Source organism: Xiphophorus hellerii, chromosome 16, assembly GCF_003331165.1.
Source record: "Xiphophorus hellerii strain 12219 chromosome 16, Xiphophorus_hellerii-4.1, whole genome shotgun sequence".
In the NCBI taxonomy this organism is placed as follows: Eukaryota; Metazoa; Chordata; class Actinopteri; order Cyprinodontiformes; family Poeciliidae; genus Xiphophorus; species Xiphophorus hellerii.
In genome coordinates this window covers 687,362-702,170 of record NC_045687.1, presented here as the reverse complement: position 1 = coordinate 702,170, position 14,809 = coordinate 687,362, and the positions used below count along the sequence as shown (strand labels likewise).

The 14,809-nt window shown below is 41.9% G+C and overlaps 1 protein-coding gene and 2 long non-coding RNA genes across 4 annotated transcripts; 2 read left to right on the top strand and 1 right to left on the bottom strand.

Moving 5' to 3' along the window:
• Positions 1–1,346: 1,346 nt before the first annotated feature.
• On the top strand, positions 1,347–9,997 carry eif3d (eukaryotic translation initiation factor 3, subunit D). 2 transcript variants are annotated; one of them, XM_032587699.1, is made up of 16 exons: positions 1,347–1,474; positions 2,672–2,797; positions 3,093–3,138; positions 3,936–4,072; positions 4,149–4,234; positions 4,306–4,378; positions 4,826–4,947; positions 5,882–6,014; positions 6,094–6,241; positions 7,254–7,384; positions 7,462–7,547; positions 7,616–7,745; positions 8,373–8,515; positions 8,584–8,776; positions 8,854–8,947; positions 9,882–9,997. In XM_032587699.1, exons 2-16 carry the CDS (start codon positions 2,675–2,677, stop codon positions 9,893–9,895), a joined length of 1,659 nt encoding a protein of 552 aa, XP_032443590.1. In that variant the 5' UTR covers positions 1,347–1,474; positions 2,672–2,674; the 3' UTR covers positions 9,896–9,997. The 2 variants fall into 2 exon arrangements, with proteins under 2 accessions (XP_032443590.1, XP_032443592.1); XM_032587701.1 differs by having other exon boundaries at positions 1,366–1,480.
• Positions 9,998–11,543: 1,546 nt separating this feature from the next.
• Positions 11,544–12,135, top strand: LOC116735669 (uncharacterized). Its single transcript, XR_004342412.1, has 3 exons — positions 11,544–11,606; positions 11,646–11,675; positions 12,044–12,135. It is a non-coding gene; the product is annotated as an uncharacterized LOC116735669 (long non-coding RNA).
• On the bottom strand, positions 11,638–14,217 carry LOC116735668 (uncharacterized). Its single transcript, XR_004342411.1, has 2 exons — positions 12,023–14,217; positions 11,638–11,707 (listed from the first exon to the last, which is right to left on the bottom strand). It is a non-coding gene; the product is annotated as an uncharacterized LOC116735668 (long non-coding RNA).
• Between the last annotated feature and the right edge of the window lie 592 nt (positions 14,218–14,809).

Here is a 14,809-nt window from a genome sequence, read left to right as displayed (position 1 = left end):
AAGCTGAGCGTCTGCTGTCAGATCCCTGAGGGACGCCCAGCGACATGTTTGATGAGAAATCAGGTTTAATCCTAGAGCTGCTTCGGTCTTACAGTCACAGAGATTCTTTGACGTTTAAGCAAAGACTCAGCAGATGTGCAAACATGGCAGCATCATTAATCACCTGAGCGCCGCCACAGCATCCAACAGGAAGCCGCTAAGACGCACGACAAACCCAGACGCTTCATGTCAGACTTTGACCTTTCAGACGCATGAGCAACGTTTCACTTAGACAGACTTTTATTTTGTAAATGCTGCAGCTCCTGTTGAGAACAAACAGAAGGAAAATAACAGAGCAACTTTTCAAAATGTTTACAATATCTGCTTCCAAAAAGATGCTATAAAAACTAATATTCATATTTGTTTCTTCTTTTCTTAAACAACTTCTGCCTTTCTCAGAACCGTAAAACATTAAAGATTTTAACTGTGTAACTTCTTTGTTTTATTAGTTGCTTCCAATGAACTCCTTAAAAAGAGATTTTTAATCTCAATGTGATTTTATTCTGGTTAAAGAAAAATACAAATAAATTAAGTATTAAGTGTTCGTCCATTACTGTGTGGTTTGGCTCATCTGAAGAACATGACAGAACCAGACTGCAACCAACCTGCAGAGAGGATCATTAGGGCTCCATCCAGGACTTTTACAGGTCAAAGGTCAGGGAAAAGCCAGCTAACGTCGCTGCAGACCTCAAACACCCTGGAAACAATCTGTTTTGGTTTCCCTGCAGGCTGCAGGCTAATGAACAGCCTGAATCTCTTACTACTAAACACTGAAACAAATATTTCTCTACCACAACAATCCCTCTATTTTTCTTTATATAAGAAAACAAAAAAAAAAACCAAGTTGATTCCAAATACATGATCATATTGTTCCTTAACCCTTATGTCATACTTTATGTTAGCACTCTTGGTACTTTTAAAACTGAAGTCAAATTTCTATTATTCATGGATTTTCTGCCCCCTAGTGGTAATCTCTGCTGTCTACAGCGCTGTTAAAAGCGGAGGGTTTATTATGTTACCATTGCAACTGTTAAATTAATTACTACGAAACACTTTTTCTGCTGCAACAAAGTGGAGCCAAATTAAAGTGGTTCATAAATATCTCGTTAGTGCCATCTAGTGGTCACGGACAAAAACTGCAAAGTGGAAAGGGATTACCGTAGTTTTGTTATTTTTTATAGCGAACAAGTACTTTAATCTGAATTATTCAGATTAGTTTATATTTAGCTTATCAAACCTACAATAAACTTTGCGAAAACTTAATAACAAGCGTTAAACCGCCATTTTTATATTTTACGCCAACTGCTCTTCAGTTTCGGCAGGAAGTGCCTTGTGCCTCGTCGTGTTTCATCACTTCCTTTCACGCCGGCGCTCCGTCGGTTTTTACATCGTTGTAAAGGCTTTTGGGTTGAATTTCTCACTGAAAGGTTTGCAGGTAAAGGTGAGTGTTGAATGAAACACAGAAGGATGTGAAATCTGCTTCCGCTTCTGTTGATGTTTTGAGATGAAGTCGATCATCGCCGGAAGGTTTCTGAAGTTAGTTAGTTAGCTAGTTAGCTTAGCATCGTCAGCCGGAGCCACCTGGCAAGAAGAGCCGCCTAGTTGAGGCCAAAATGTTAAAAATGCGAAATTTAAAACTATTTCCATCTGGAGAGACGGAAACTTTAATGTAAACTCATTTCCTTGTGTAATGAGAAACAACAGAACGTTCAGGTAAAGTTAGTGAACAGGTTCAGTCCAGGTTAAGAATTACTGAAAACCTGTTTAAATAATATTTAAACAAGATCGATAATAATTGCTGCTCAATATACAAATAAATCAAAATAGTTTTGGATCTGCCGTCATGTGTGCGTATTTTTCTGTGACATTGATGTTTGAATAACGTAAAAATTATTTTCGTTATTCAAACGTAAAATCTGATTCTGAAAAATTTCATATTGATATTTAAATATTTAGATTTTTCTGGACTGTGAAAGTAATCAGCTGGACTGTAAGTTGATTAAAAGTGATATGTTTATTCCCGGTCTAAATGTTGAATGTTTTTTTTTTTATCATACATGCTTGTCAATTACTCTGAGCTGATTTATTTATTCATAGAAATTTATAAAAGTTATGCTGATCTTATTTTTTTGCTATTAGATTGGAAATGTCTGCTTACATTGTTTAATTCTCTTCTGAATGTGCAGCTACAATTCTTTAAAAAGCGTAACAAATGGAAATTAAAATGTTTTAAATAAATTTTACTGACACCTATCTTTATAATGTCTTTTTTGTTTAAATTAATATTTTCTCCTTATAACCACACAGTCACCAAGGAAACCAGTTTAGTAAAACTTTTCTGTTTTTCTGCAGGTTCACTGATGTAACTGTACAGAAATGATTCAGTGTGAAGAATAAATTAATTTAATCCATTAGTAGAAAATATTTCCAACTTAAATCACAGCAGACTTCTTTCACTCCTTCACGGGTCGGTGATGATTAGCCCACTGCGCAATCCGATCAATGCTCTGTGTTTGAGTTCATTGCTGGAGAAATGAGTGCTGCTCCGATCTGAGACCCTGGCCATACGCAGATCAATCTGCTGATTATTAAAGTGCAAAACTGATAAACCATCTGTTTGTTTTGACATCAGGTCATGGCGAAGTTTCACGCCCCTGTCATCCAGGACAACCCGTCCGGATGGGGCCCCTGCGCCGTCCCAGAGAAGTTCAAGGACATGCCGTACCAACCGTTCAGCAAAGGAGACCGACTGGGGAAGGTTCGTCCTGCCTGACGATCTGTGATCGGTTCGTCCTGCCTGACAATCGGTGATCGGTTCGTCCTGTCTGACGATTGGTGATCGGTTCGTCCTGCCTGACGATCGGTGATCGGTTCGTCCTGCCTGACGATCGGTGATCGGTTCGTCCTGCCTGACGATCGGTGATCGGTTCGTCCTGCCTGACGATCGGTGATCGGTTTGTCCTGCCTGACGATCGGTGATCGGTTTGTTCTGTCTGAGCCGCTCTGATCTCCAGTCGGTTCCTCACTCTGTTTGTGTGTTCTGGTTCTGGCAGGTCGCTGACTGGACCGGAGCAACTTACCAAGACAAGAGATACACGAGTGAGTGAAACGGAGGCTTGAGATGAACATGTGATAAACAGTTTTATATGAAGAGCAACTTTTAGACAGAAAACCAGAATCATGTCAGGCTTTTTAAAGATCGGCCAGAAAACTGCAATCGGTGCAGCTCTAGTTTATATTTTAGAAATGATTATTTTAAGGTTAAATATTAGTCAGCCTTGTAATCAAGTAATCTATTGATTATTTTGATTATTAACCAAGTAATCAATAAAAAACTTGTTCAGTTGTAGCTTCTTAAGCTAGAAAAAAGAGAAAATGCTGTTAATGAACAATTAATCCTTTTTTAAGTAATAAAACATTTTATTGCTTTAAATTAAAAACAATTCAGACATCACTTTCAGTCTGAAGTTTGAAGTATGAAATAACTTTTTTCTAAAACAGATATTTGTAATTAATTTTAGTTCTTGTTGATCAGCAGGTTCATGTCTTAAAGTTAAGAGTTTTCCAAACGGAGCAAAGCGTTTCCCGTTAGCCGTTAGCTCCAAGCAGAGACAGGAAGTTTCCTGATGAGGCGTTTGAGGACCAGCTGAGCTGTGGGATCTTTCTCTTTAGTTCAGTGATCCCTTCGTTCTGTCAGCCTCCTTCTGCAGCTGCTAGCAGCGCTTAGCATTTGCTAACAGCTAGCTGGTGGACGCACAAAACTCTAAAGGGTAAAACGCAGTTTAACGACGTCTGGAGGAACTTTAATAACCGAGGATCATTCTGTGGATCGTTTTGGTGCTACAGTCGTGTGTTTCAGTTATCAGTCTGGTTTCTCTTATTATTATTATTTTCAGATAAATATTCGTCTCAGTTCGGCGGCGGCAGTCAGTACGCTTACTTCCACGAGGAAGACGAGACGAGCTTCCAGCTGGTGGACACGGCCAAGACGCAGAAGACGGCGTACCAGAGGAACCGCATGCGCTTTGCTCAGGTAACGCAGAACCTCAGCAGAACCAGCAGGACCAGCAGAACTAGTCGGATTAAAGGTTTTGTAACTATTTCCACAGAGGAACCTGCGCAGAGACAAAGACCGCAGGAATCTGACCCAGTTCAACATGCAGACGCTCCCGAAGAGCGCCAAGCAGAAGGAGAGGTGAGACGTGCCTGATGGCGCCGGGCGGACAGTCGGTGGGGACTAACGGGTTAACGCCGGTTTGTGTTCAGGGATCGGATGCGTCTGCAGAAGAAGTTCCAGAAGCAGTTTGGAGTCCGACAGAAGTGGGACCAGAAGTCTCAGGTAGTTTTACTGACGCTGAAGAAAAGTAGTAGATAAAATGAATCTGAGCTAACTGCTGAAAATCTGATCAAAGTTCATCAGGAAAATCATTATTCCTTCATATCAGCAACAGAAACCTGATTAAACATCACTATTATCATCACAGGTTTCATCTTAAAGCTTTCATATACTCATGCATTCATGATGAATCGATTATTGAAATAATTAAAATCTTTTTTCTAACATTTAGTAATATTTTTAGCAGCTTATTTAGTTTTAAAAGTCGTCGAAATGTAACTTAAGAATAATCTTAAAACAATCAAATCTGAAACGACTCAGAAGAAATAAATGAAGTTACACAGAACAAATAAGACACACGTGAAAGAAATAGTTTAAATGTATTAGGGCTGAAATGATTAATTGGGATCAATCGATTATTGAATAATTCTGGGTGTGTTTGTGCTGCAGGCCCAGCTGAAGCCCAGAGACTCGTCAGTGGAGGTCCGGAGTGACTGGGAGGTGAAGGAGGAGATGGACTTCCCCCGACTGATGAAGATGAGATACATGGAGGTGTCCGACCCGGTCGACATGTAGGTGGCGCCGATCCGCTCATCGTCGCTAAATCAGACAAAATTAATCCGACTATGTTTATGCAACAAAAATTGTTTGTGCCGCTGTCATTTTAAGGATATTAATGTTTCCAGAGGTCATGAAAGGTCAACCAGCCCCCACACATTACTCAAATCTAATAATGAAACTGTTTGCTGCTTTTGCTTCGAAGATATTGATGATGACCTCTGATGACCTCTGAAAGCATTAATGTACAGTACAGACCAAAAGTTTGGACACACCTTTTAATTCAATGAGTTTCCTTTATTTTCATGACTATTGACATTGTAGATTCACACTGAAGGCATCAAAACTATGAATAACACATGTGGAAATATGAACTAAACAAAAAAGTGTAAAACAACTGAAAATAGCCCTTATATTCTAGTTTCTTCAAAGTAGCAACCTTTTGCTGTGATTACTGCTTTGCACACACTCTGCATTTTCTTGATGAGCTTCAACAGGTAGTCACCTGAAATGGTTTTCACTTCATAGGTCAACCTGCCCTGTCAGGTTAATAAGTGGGATTTCTTGCCTTATAAATAGTCATGAAAATAAAGAAAACCCATTGAATTAGAAGGTGTGTCCAAACTTTTGGTCTGTACTGTACGTTTGACACCAATTTTGTTACATGTGAAGCAGAGGTGGGGGTGACTCCCAGTGGTTTGGGTGTTTGGGGGCGGAGCCTCAGGGTGACCCCCTGTGGTTTGGGTGTTTGGGGGCGGAGTCTCAGGGTGACCCCCAGTGGTTTGTGTGTTTGGGGGCGGAGCCTGAGGGTGACCCCCTGTGGTTTGTGTGTTTGGGGGCGGAGCCTGAGGGTGACCCCCTGTGGTTTGTGTGTTTGGGGGCGGAGCCTGAGGGTGACCCCCTGTGGTTTGGGGGCAGAGCCTTGAAGCGGCGCTGTGTTTCCTGCAGAGAGTGCTGCGGCGCGCTGGAATACTACGACAAGGCCTTTGACCGCATCACCACCCGCAACGAGAAGCAACTGAAGAGCATCAAGAGGATCTTCCACACCGTCACCACCACCGACGACCCGGTCATCAGAAAGGTAAGCCCCGCCCCTCACGGCCGCGCCGTGCCGCTCCGCATAGGTCAACGGGTCAACCCTGTCCGTCTCTCGTCTCCAGCTGGCCAAGACGCAGGGCAACGTGTTCGCCACCGACGCCATCCTGGCCACACTGATGTGCTGCACACGCTCAGTCAACTCCTGGGACATCATCGTCCAGAGAGTCGGCAACAAGCTATTCTTCGACAAGAGGGACAACTCCGACTTCGGTCAGACTTCCAGTTTAAATGTTCAGCTGAATGTCTGCTTTTCCAATTCAGAGCTTCTTTCTTTCTGGAGCTGAACGCTGTTAGTGCAACTTTAAACTGGAGCTAGCCCCGCCCCAAAACTCTTAGCCCTGCCCCAAAATGCTTAGCCCCGCCCCCAGGTAAATTTAGAGCAATTCAGCAGGTGATTCTCTGCAGTGATGTTTCAGTTTAAGTAATATTATTTTTTGAATGATCATTTTGTTTTTAGATTCACATTATTTCAGGAACCAAAATGGATTTATTTTTTGAATCAACGTTTAACCTCCTTACTAGTAAATATCTTAGAGAAGTCGATTCAGTTAGTTGTGAAAACAGTGTATAAGTTGATGCTCTTATTTTGAAATGCAAGCTGAAGTTCTGTGAGAAGTTATGAAGATGTTGCTAAAGTTGGTCCAGCTGATAAAATCTATGTGCTGTTATTATATCTAACTGCTTAATAAGTTACAACAGAAAACTAAATAAATAAATGAAAGTCTGATGCTAACAATAATTAAGCTAGCCATATTTTTAAAGAAAAAAAACTCCAAAGAGGGTCATTAATTTCGTCCAATCAGGTGTGGTTCTTGAGACGCCTTTTTGTTTTTGGAAACGCCTACTTGGTCTGCAGACACCAAAAATCCCACCAAATGTGGGCGGAGCCAAGAGATGGGGGCGTGGCCAAGCATGTAGCTGAGTGTAGGGAGTCATTAGGGTCGGGTTGAGGGAAGTTCTGGTACCAACTTGGCAACTTTTAAAACTCTTAGTGACTTTTTTACAAAAGCAACAACTCTGGTTACTTGTGATTCTTTGGAGTTTTTGAAGCAGCTGTTAGCGCCGCGGCTTCAGGACCAGATACTGAGTTTGAATCTGTGGGATTCCAAGTTCCCTCCTACAGTCATGAAAACCCTTTGAAACTAAACGACCCTGTTGGACCTGTCCAGGTTACCGTTCAGGTGGAAGTCCCGTTCAGGTGTTTGTTCGTCCTTTTCTCCAGATCTGCTGACGGTGAGCGAAACGGCCAACGAGCCTCCGCAGGACGAAGGGAACTCCTTCAACTCCCCCCGTAACCTGGCCATGGAGGCCACCTACATCAACCACAACTTCAGCCAGCAGTGTTTACGCATGGTAAGCCCCGCCCCCCGGCCCCACCTGGCCCACGGCTTCACGCTGACGACCAATCACGTTTCATCCTTTGCGTTCAGGGCGGAGAGAGACACAAGTTCCCCAACTCCAACCCGTTTGTGGAGGAGGACATGGACAAGAGCGAGGTGGCGTCTGTGGCGTACAGGTAGCGACCGGAGCGGTTCTGATCCACTGTGTGGTACCGAAGCGGTTCTGATCCACTATATGATCCAGGTACCGCCACTGGAAGCTGGGGGAAGACATCGACCTGATCGTGCGCTGTGAGCACGACGGCGTGATGACCGGCGCCAGTGGAGAAGTGTCGTTCATCAACGTGAAGACGCTGAACGAGTGGGACTCCAGGGTAAGAGGCCGCGCCGCGCCGCGCCGCCGGGCTGCTGGACACTTCCTGTCAGAAACATTCACACAAAGTTTCCTGTTCATAAAACTCCAGTTGGTCGCAGATATTAATGCAAAATCATCAGCTCTCCACATTATTTCATGCTAGTGGATAATTGTGAGTTTATTGCAAATTTTTATCAAAAATACTCAAAACTTTTGGTTTAAGTGATTCTTATTCTCGCCTGCAGGTGGCAGTGTCTCTAACTACCACTGAGGGGTTAACAGAATATTTTCTGTCTGATTGGATTTTTTAAATGACTGAAAAATCTGAAGGCCGTCTGTCATTGTGGCTTGCAGCAGTTCACACCCTGACCACCAGGTGGAGACGTTTTCAATTGTATGCAAAGAGTAACTAAATGAGTCAGAACAATGTTATGACCAGGCAGCATGCTGGGGGATTTCCTCCTGTTCCCTGATTTCTAAACTTTGGTTAAAATGTTGTTTGTACTTCCAGCACAAAATGAGAAAAAAAAGGTGAAATCCTGAAGGTCCAGCCTTTTCGTCCATATTTAAACAACCAGAGAGTTTTTATTTTTCTCCCTGATGGAGTTGAGTTGGAGCTGAACTGGGTTCTGTGGTTTGTTCCCAGTACTGTAACGGGGTGGACTGGCGTCAGAAGCTGGACTCCCAGAGAGGCGCCGTCCTGGCCACCGAGCTGAAGAACAACAGCTACAAGCTGGCCCGCTGGACCTGCTGCGCCATGCTGGCCGGCTCCGAGTACCTGAAGCTGGGGTGAGGATCGCTCCGCTTTAGCTCCCGGGTCAAAGGTCGACGCGTAACCAGACCGTCCCGCCCCGCAGGTACGTCTCCCGCTACCACGTGAAGGACTCGTCCCGCCACGTCATCCTGGGAACCCAGCAGTTCAAACCCAACGAGTTTGCCAGCCAGATCAACCTGAGCATGGAGAACGCCTGGGGCATCCTGCGCTGCGTCATCGACATCTGCCGCAAGCTGGACGAGGGCAAGTACCTGATCCTGAAGGACCCCAACAAGGTGAGGACCCCCGGCCAATCGGCCAATCAGCCGCTCCGGCCAATCGGCCGCTGATCGCCTCTCTTTGTCTCCTACAGCAAGTGATCCGGGTCTACAGCCTGCCTGAGGGAACCTTCAGCTCCGATGAAGAGGAGGAGGAAGAGGAGGATGAAGAGGACGAGGAGGAGGAAGGTGAGCTCCTGTTTTTTTATTTCCTTCCTCTGTTGCTTCAGTTTGTTTACTGGGAGCAACAGAAGCTGCTTTACATTAATAATGTTCTGAAAAATGTGTTGATATTTTGCTTGTTGAAAAAACACAGTTATGAAATTATGATTTTACTTGAATAAAAAATTAGATTAAAATCACATGTAAATAAGTTTGTTCACACGGTAACAAGGCGCTGCAACCACTTCCTGTCATTAGACCTTTCACAATAAATCCATTAATGTGTTCTTGCATTATTATGCCATTATTACCATTTTACTTGGAAATGGCTCCAAAACAACATTATCATTTCTGTGACAATTTATCATTCAGACACGTGTTGCTATGACAACGCCGCTGTTTTCTATTTGTTTCTGGACCGTTGGAACTTCTGAGACCGTCTTGTCTCGGTCTCGGGTTCGGTGGTCTTGACTCGGTCTCGGTGGTCTTGACTCGGGTTCGGTCGTCTTGACTCGGTCTCGGTGGTCTTGACTCGGGTTCGGTCGTCTTGACTCGGGTTCGGTCGTCTTGACTACAACACTGGAACCAGGAAAAGTCAGCTGCAGTTCCACTGTTCAACACAGAGGGGGCAGCACTGAGACGGTTTTTGGCCAGATTTTACAGAATTAAACAAATTTATATGAAAATGTTAATTTTTTCACAGAAACCTAAAGATGAAAACCTGAAGGACAAATTTAGACGATTTATCTGCAAAACAAAATTGATTTAAGGTTTAGTTACTCTAGATTAAAATTTTAGACTTTTATGCTGATCAGATTCTAACATCTTACTGGTTTGTTTACCTGCTGACTTTAATTCACTTTTTTGTTAATTAAGATGTTTATTTTCATATTTAAGTGTTTGTTTTGAGTAAATGTATACAAGTTTTAGTTATTAATATTTGTTTTTGTTCTCATTTCAGATGAAGAGAATTAATGAGGCGTTTGTTTCGTTGACCAGATCAGCCTCCATCTCTACAAAGAAACAATTTAATTCCCATTAAATTTCAATAAAGACAAGTTGGGCAAATTAATTTAATCATGTTTTTTTATTTTGTTTTGGTTTTTTACAGAAACGGGTCGATATTCTCACAAGTTGATCCATAAAGAATAAAGTTCAGACAAATTAAAATAATTTGGGGATTTGAACTGAACTGTCAGTAAATATGAAGTTTCAACTGTTACATGCAGGTAAATGAATATAAAATAAATATTTTTGACTGACTGTAGAGAAGCAATGCGGCGCTGCATGCAGGAGACGAGCCTGAGGGTCAGGAAGCTCTGTGACCTCTAGGTCACCTGCACTGTTGGCGGCCATTTTGAATGGACTTTGTGTCACAATCTTTTCAAGGCTCTGGTTGTCATTTATCTTCCTTCCACTCAATTTTCCAAACCAGCTTTTCTTTGGGAAAAGCTGGTTTCTTCAACAACTTAACTTTTTAATTATTTTCTTTGAATTATGTATTTTTGATGAATTGATTCTTAATGTGAAAGCTGTAACAAGCTTCTGTGATGACACAGCGATTAGTTTTTGTGTATAATTCCAGGGATATAAAATGTGGCGGTCAGCCCAGTGAGGAACAGTTTAAATGGAAATGAGTCAGAAAGGCTCTTGTTTGACCTCTGACCCAGATAACATGAAGGTCCAGCTCAGCATTCAAATGTTCAGTTGCTCCTCTGTTCAAATCCTCCTCCTCCGCCGGTTCTTCCATCACAGTCCGTCTCCGACCGCAGGACGTCCCGCCACAAACGTCTGACCTGAACACAGGAGCAGCGTTTGTCTTCAGGACGTCAGGTGATCCGATAACCTCTGGTCGGCTCCGCGTTCCTGTTCCTGCTCCTGGTTTCACCTTCAGCTACCGGGTTGATCATAAACCAGCAGCTTCCAGTCTGAACTTCGTGCTGCAGAACACAGGATTCGCTCCATCTGCCATCCTAACATGTTTTTAGTTATTTTGATTAAAACTGACAGATCCTCTATGGACCGTCTGCAGAGTGACGTCACCATGCTAGACCCCGCCCCCCTCTCACTGCTGGAGGGCCGACGATGACTAGCATTGGTTTTAGCTGCTAAGTTGTCAACATAACACTAAATTTTAGGTGTAAGGAAAATGAACGCAGTGCTTTGCAACATGACATCTAGATAACAAAGTCATAAAAAGTTTGGATAAAGAAAAACAGTTCAGAGAAAAGCTTCAGTTTTTCTAGCTTGACTTTGACAATTTAAACAGTTAAGTTACAAAATAACTTAACTGTTAGGCAGGTTAAGTTAGGCTGAAGCTCTTCTGCTCTGGACTGAAACTCTGCTGTTCTAGATTATTATTCACGTTTCCAATGGTTTTACCTGCTTATACAAGATCCACTAACTGAACACGTCCTTTATCCTGGAAAAGCTCTCGTTGGTAGAAAGCCTTCTTTTGTCCAAACACTTTTCATTCAAATGAGATCATATTGGGAGACGGTGGAGGCGCTATCAGGTCCAGATGTTAATAGACTCCCACATGAATTTATCAAGCTGCACATGAAAGAGGAGCATTTCACTGCAGAGCCACTTCCTATAAAACCAGGACTGGGGCTGAGCGTCACCAGTCTGCAGGTGGATTCCCAGTTGCTCTGCAGAAACTGGTCCAGATCTCCAAACCTCCACGGTCAGTTCAGATCTCACTTCTATTAAAACAACTTTCCAGAAAAAGCATCACCCAGAACTGAAGATCACGGTACGTTTGGTTTCTCATCATCGGTTCTCTGACTGTGAATGAAATGAAATGAAATGGTTACATGCAGTTTTCAAGCCTGATTTAAATTAAGAGCAATAACTTCAAAAGAAAATGAAAAATGTCTCATGTTTTTGTTTTTCTGCAGCATTTGCACAAAATCTCTCCTGATTTGCTTTTTTTTGTTCAGGATTATTTTGGCCAGAATTGTTCATTTAATCTTTTGCTAAAATAAAAAAGGAAGCTTGAAGCATATTGTTATTTTAATTAATTTCACTTAAACTTTCATTCTTCCAGGTCAGAGAAGGTTTTATAGTTTAGCAGAAAGACTTTATGAAGTGAATCCTGACCGTTCCTGTGTTTGTCCTCAGTCATGGTGCCGTCTGGCCCGGTTCTGCTGCTGCTGCTGCTGTCTTCATTCCTGACCTGCAGCCTGAGCGGCCCGCCACGCTCCGACCTGCAGAAGAGAGGAAAGACAGCAGACAAAGTAAAGGCTGGAGCTGAAGATCTTCTGAAGATTGTAAATGCAGTTAAACCTTTTATTGGTCTCATTCCAGATGCTGGGTCGTATTTAACTTCTATCTTAGGTTTTGTAAATGTCATTGCTGGTAAAAATCCAGAACAACAGCTTCTAGATTATCTCAAGTTAAAATTTGATAATCTAAATGTAAAGATTGATAAAAACCAGAAGGAAATAGTGTTTAACATTTGGAAAAGTAGTGATTATGCAAAGTTGGAGAAGAAAATAACTATAGCATGGAACAAACTCGGGGAACTGCTGAAGGATTGTAAAGAGCCTTGCTTTGAAAATCTGAGGAAAGATGGCAAAGACAAAATAATAGACGAATACTTTAAAAAGGCTGTAAAGTATGTGGATGATCTGCATTACAATATAGCAGGTACAGGTGTTTACAATGCTGACTATATGCAGCTACTGAAAGACCATGTGAGATGTGATGAACGTCGACTTAAAATATTCTCAGCCGTTAATGTGCTGCTGGCTCACAGAGCCATCACCATGACCAATTTCTACAACCTCTTCAGTAATATTAAAACAGATGAAGACGCTCTGGCTAATAAAGCACGCGACATTTCTGCAGCTATGTTTGAGATCCACAAGAACTGCACTTCAGAACCTGATCCGTATGTTAAACTGGACATTCTGGACCAGATCACAGAGTCAGAGAAGCGAACGAATCTGGCAAAGAGCATCAGGGAGTATTTAGATAAAACATTTTACCACTATAACTGGATGGTGGTTGCTTTTAAAACTGAAAGTTCAAACCGTAAAAGTGTTATTACTAAATGGCTGAACAGTCACATTTTGACCGGATTTACTGCAGTAGACAAAGGGAAAATTAGTGTGGCTTTCACCAAACAGGCAAAAGGAAACCACAAGAAAACAGCTCAGGTGGTAGAGGCCATTAAGAAGTGCTACAGCAACCCCGTGCCCTGCGATCAAGTCAGAGCAAAGTTAGAGAGCTGTGCTGATCTGAAGGGCAAGTATTCAGCCATTCATGCTTACATTCATAACGAGCATGGCAGCGTTCATGCTTTAGAGGCAGAAGCTGCTCCAACTGAAGAAGTGTTTGATCCTGAGGAAACGCAGTCCATCCCGTACCTTTACTCTGGGAAATGCACCATCAGTGTGTTTGGCAAAGGAGACATTGTCCCTTTTAAACAGTTCAGGGTTCTGATTGAAAGTGATGAAGTGTGGATGAATAAGGATCCATGTGAAGGAATCAACTGTGGAAGTAAAGAAAGAGGAAAATGTGTGGAGGTGAAGAACGCCCACATTGGCCTGTGTGAGTGTGAGAAGAAATACTATGGAGAGAACTGTGAGAAAACCATGGAGGACTTCAAGAAAGAAGTGTTTGTTAAAGAAATCCACCAAGGGAGCCTGGACTGAAAGAACCCAGAACGTTTCTGCTCTCATATTCCATCTTTCTGCTCATAACCTGCAGCTCACATGTTTTAACCTGAACTGTTTCATGTTTCACTGATTTTGACAGAGTTGCTTTGTGAAAACTCCATAATTATGACAAATTTTCATTTTAGCCACAAAATATGACAGAAGAAATCAGATTCTGTGGTTTTTTCTTGCTTCCATTTTGTTTTGCTCTTCACATGAAAACATGTTTCATCTTTTAGCTGTTGAGACGTTTAAGGGAAATGTGGCTGTGTTGATTAAAAACTGGTTTCATGTTGAAATGATTTCAGGGTTCTGAACCCAGAACTTCTGAAACCAGCTGTAATCAAACATCATGTGTGATCTGCTGTTCAAACTTTCTGTGAAATTATCTCATCACGTTTCTTTAAAATGATTATTTGCTTCTTTTGGTTTGAGCTTCTGTTGCAACTTTAAAGGAAAAAACTAATAAAACTCCAAATTTAAGAGTTATTACATGTTTGTTTTTTTTCCATTATTATTATTCTACAACTTTTCCTCCAAAATAAAAACTTTAAAACCAGATTTATTGTCTTCAGTCTCGATGGTGCAGTGTTCTTCCTTGTATCTTTCTGAAATGTTTCCTGGACTTTGATCAGATCCTCCCGTCTCTCCGTCTCTGATCTCGGTTTGGTTTCAGCTTCACTGTTTGATTTTTTTTTTTCTTTGGCTGCTTATGTCATCTAAATCTCAATAATAAGAGATTTTCCGGTTCTGAGTCTTCAAATCAACACTAATAATGTTTTCAGAAGGAAGTCATGATGTGTGAACCCTGAAGAGAACTCCGTATCAGATTGATGGTTCATAATCGTTTTATTCAACAGCCTGAACACCCAATAATAGCTGCAAAATATACTAAATAAAAATACCATTAGTAACTCAAACATTATGTTGCCTTCATCTGTCTGACGAAGAAAAGCTTTTCAAAGTGGTTGAAAGACAGAAGGTAAGTAAAGTCAGAGTATCAACTAGAGAGTTGTAAATATTCAGGTTAGCTTAAGCTAGGCTACAATGACAGGTTGTTGTTGTATTGAACCAAAACGGGATTTATTCCGTATTGCTATAATGTCTGATAGACGCACCTACCACACACACCTCAACAATAAGTGTAATAATAATGACCAAAACAAAACACGGAAATATTAAGGTCATATAGGGTTATAGGGTCGTTTCAGGACCTAAATAGGAC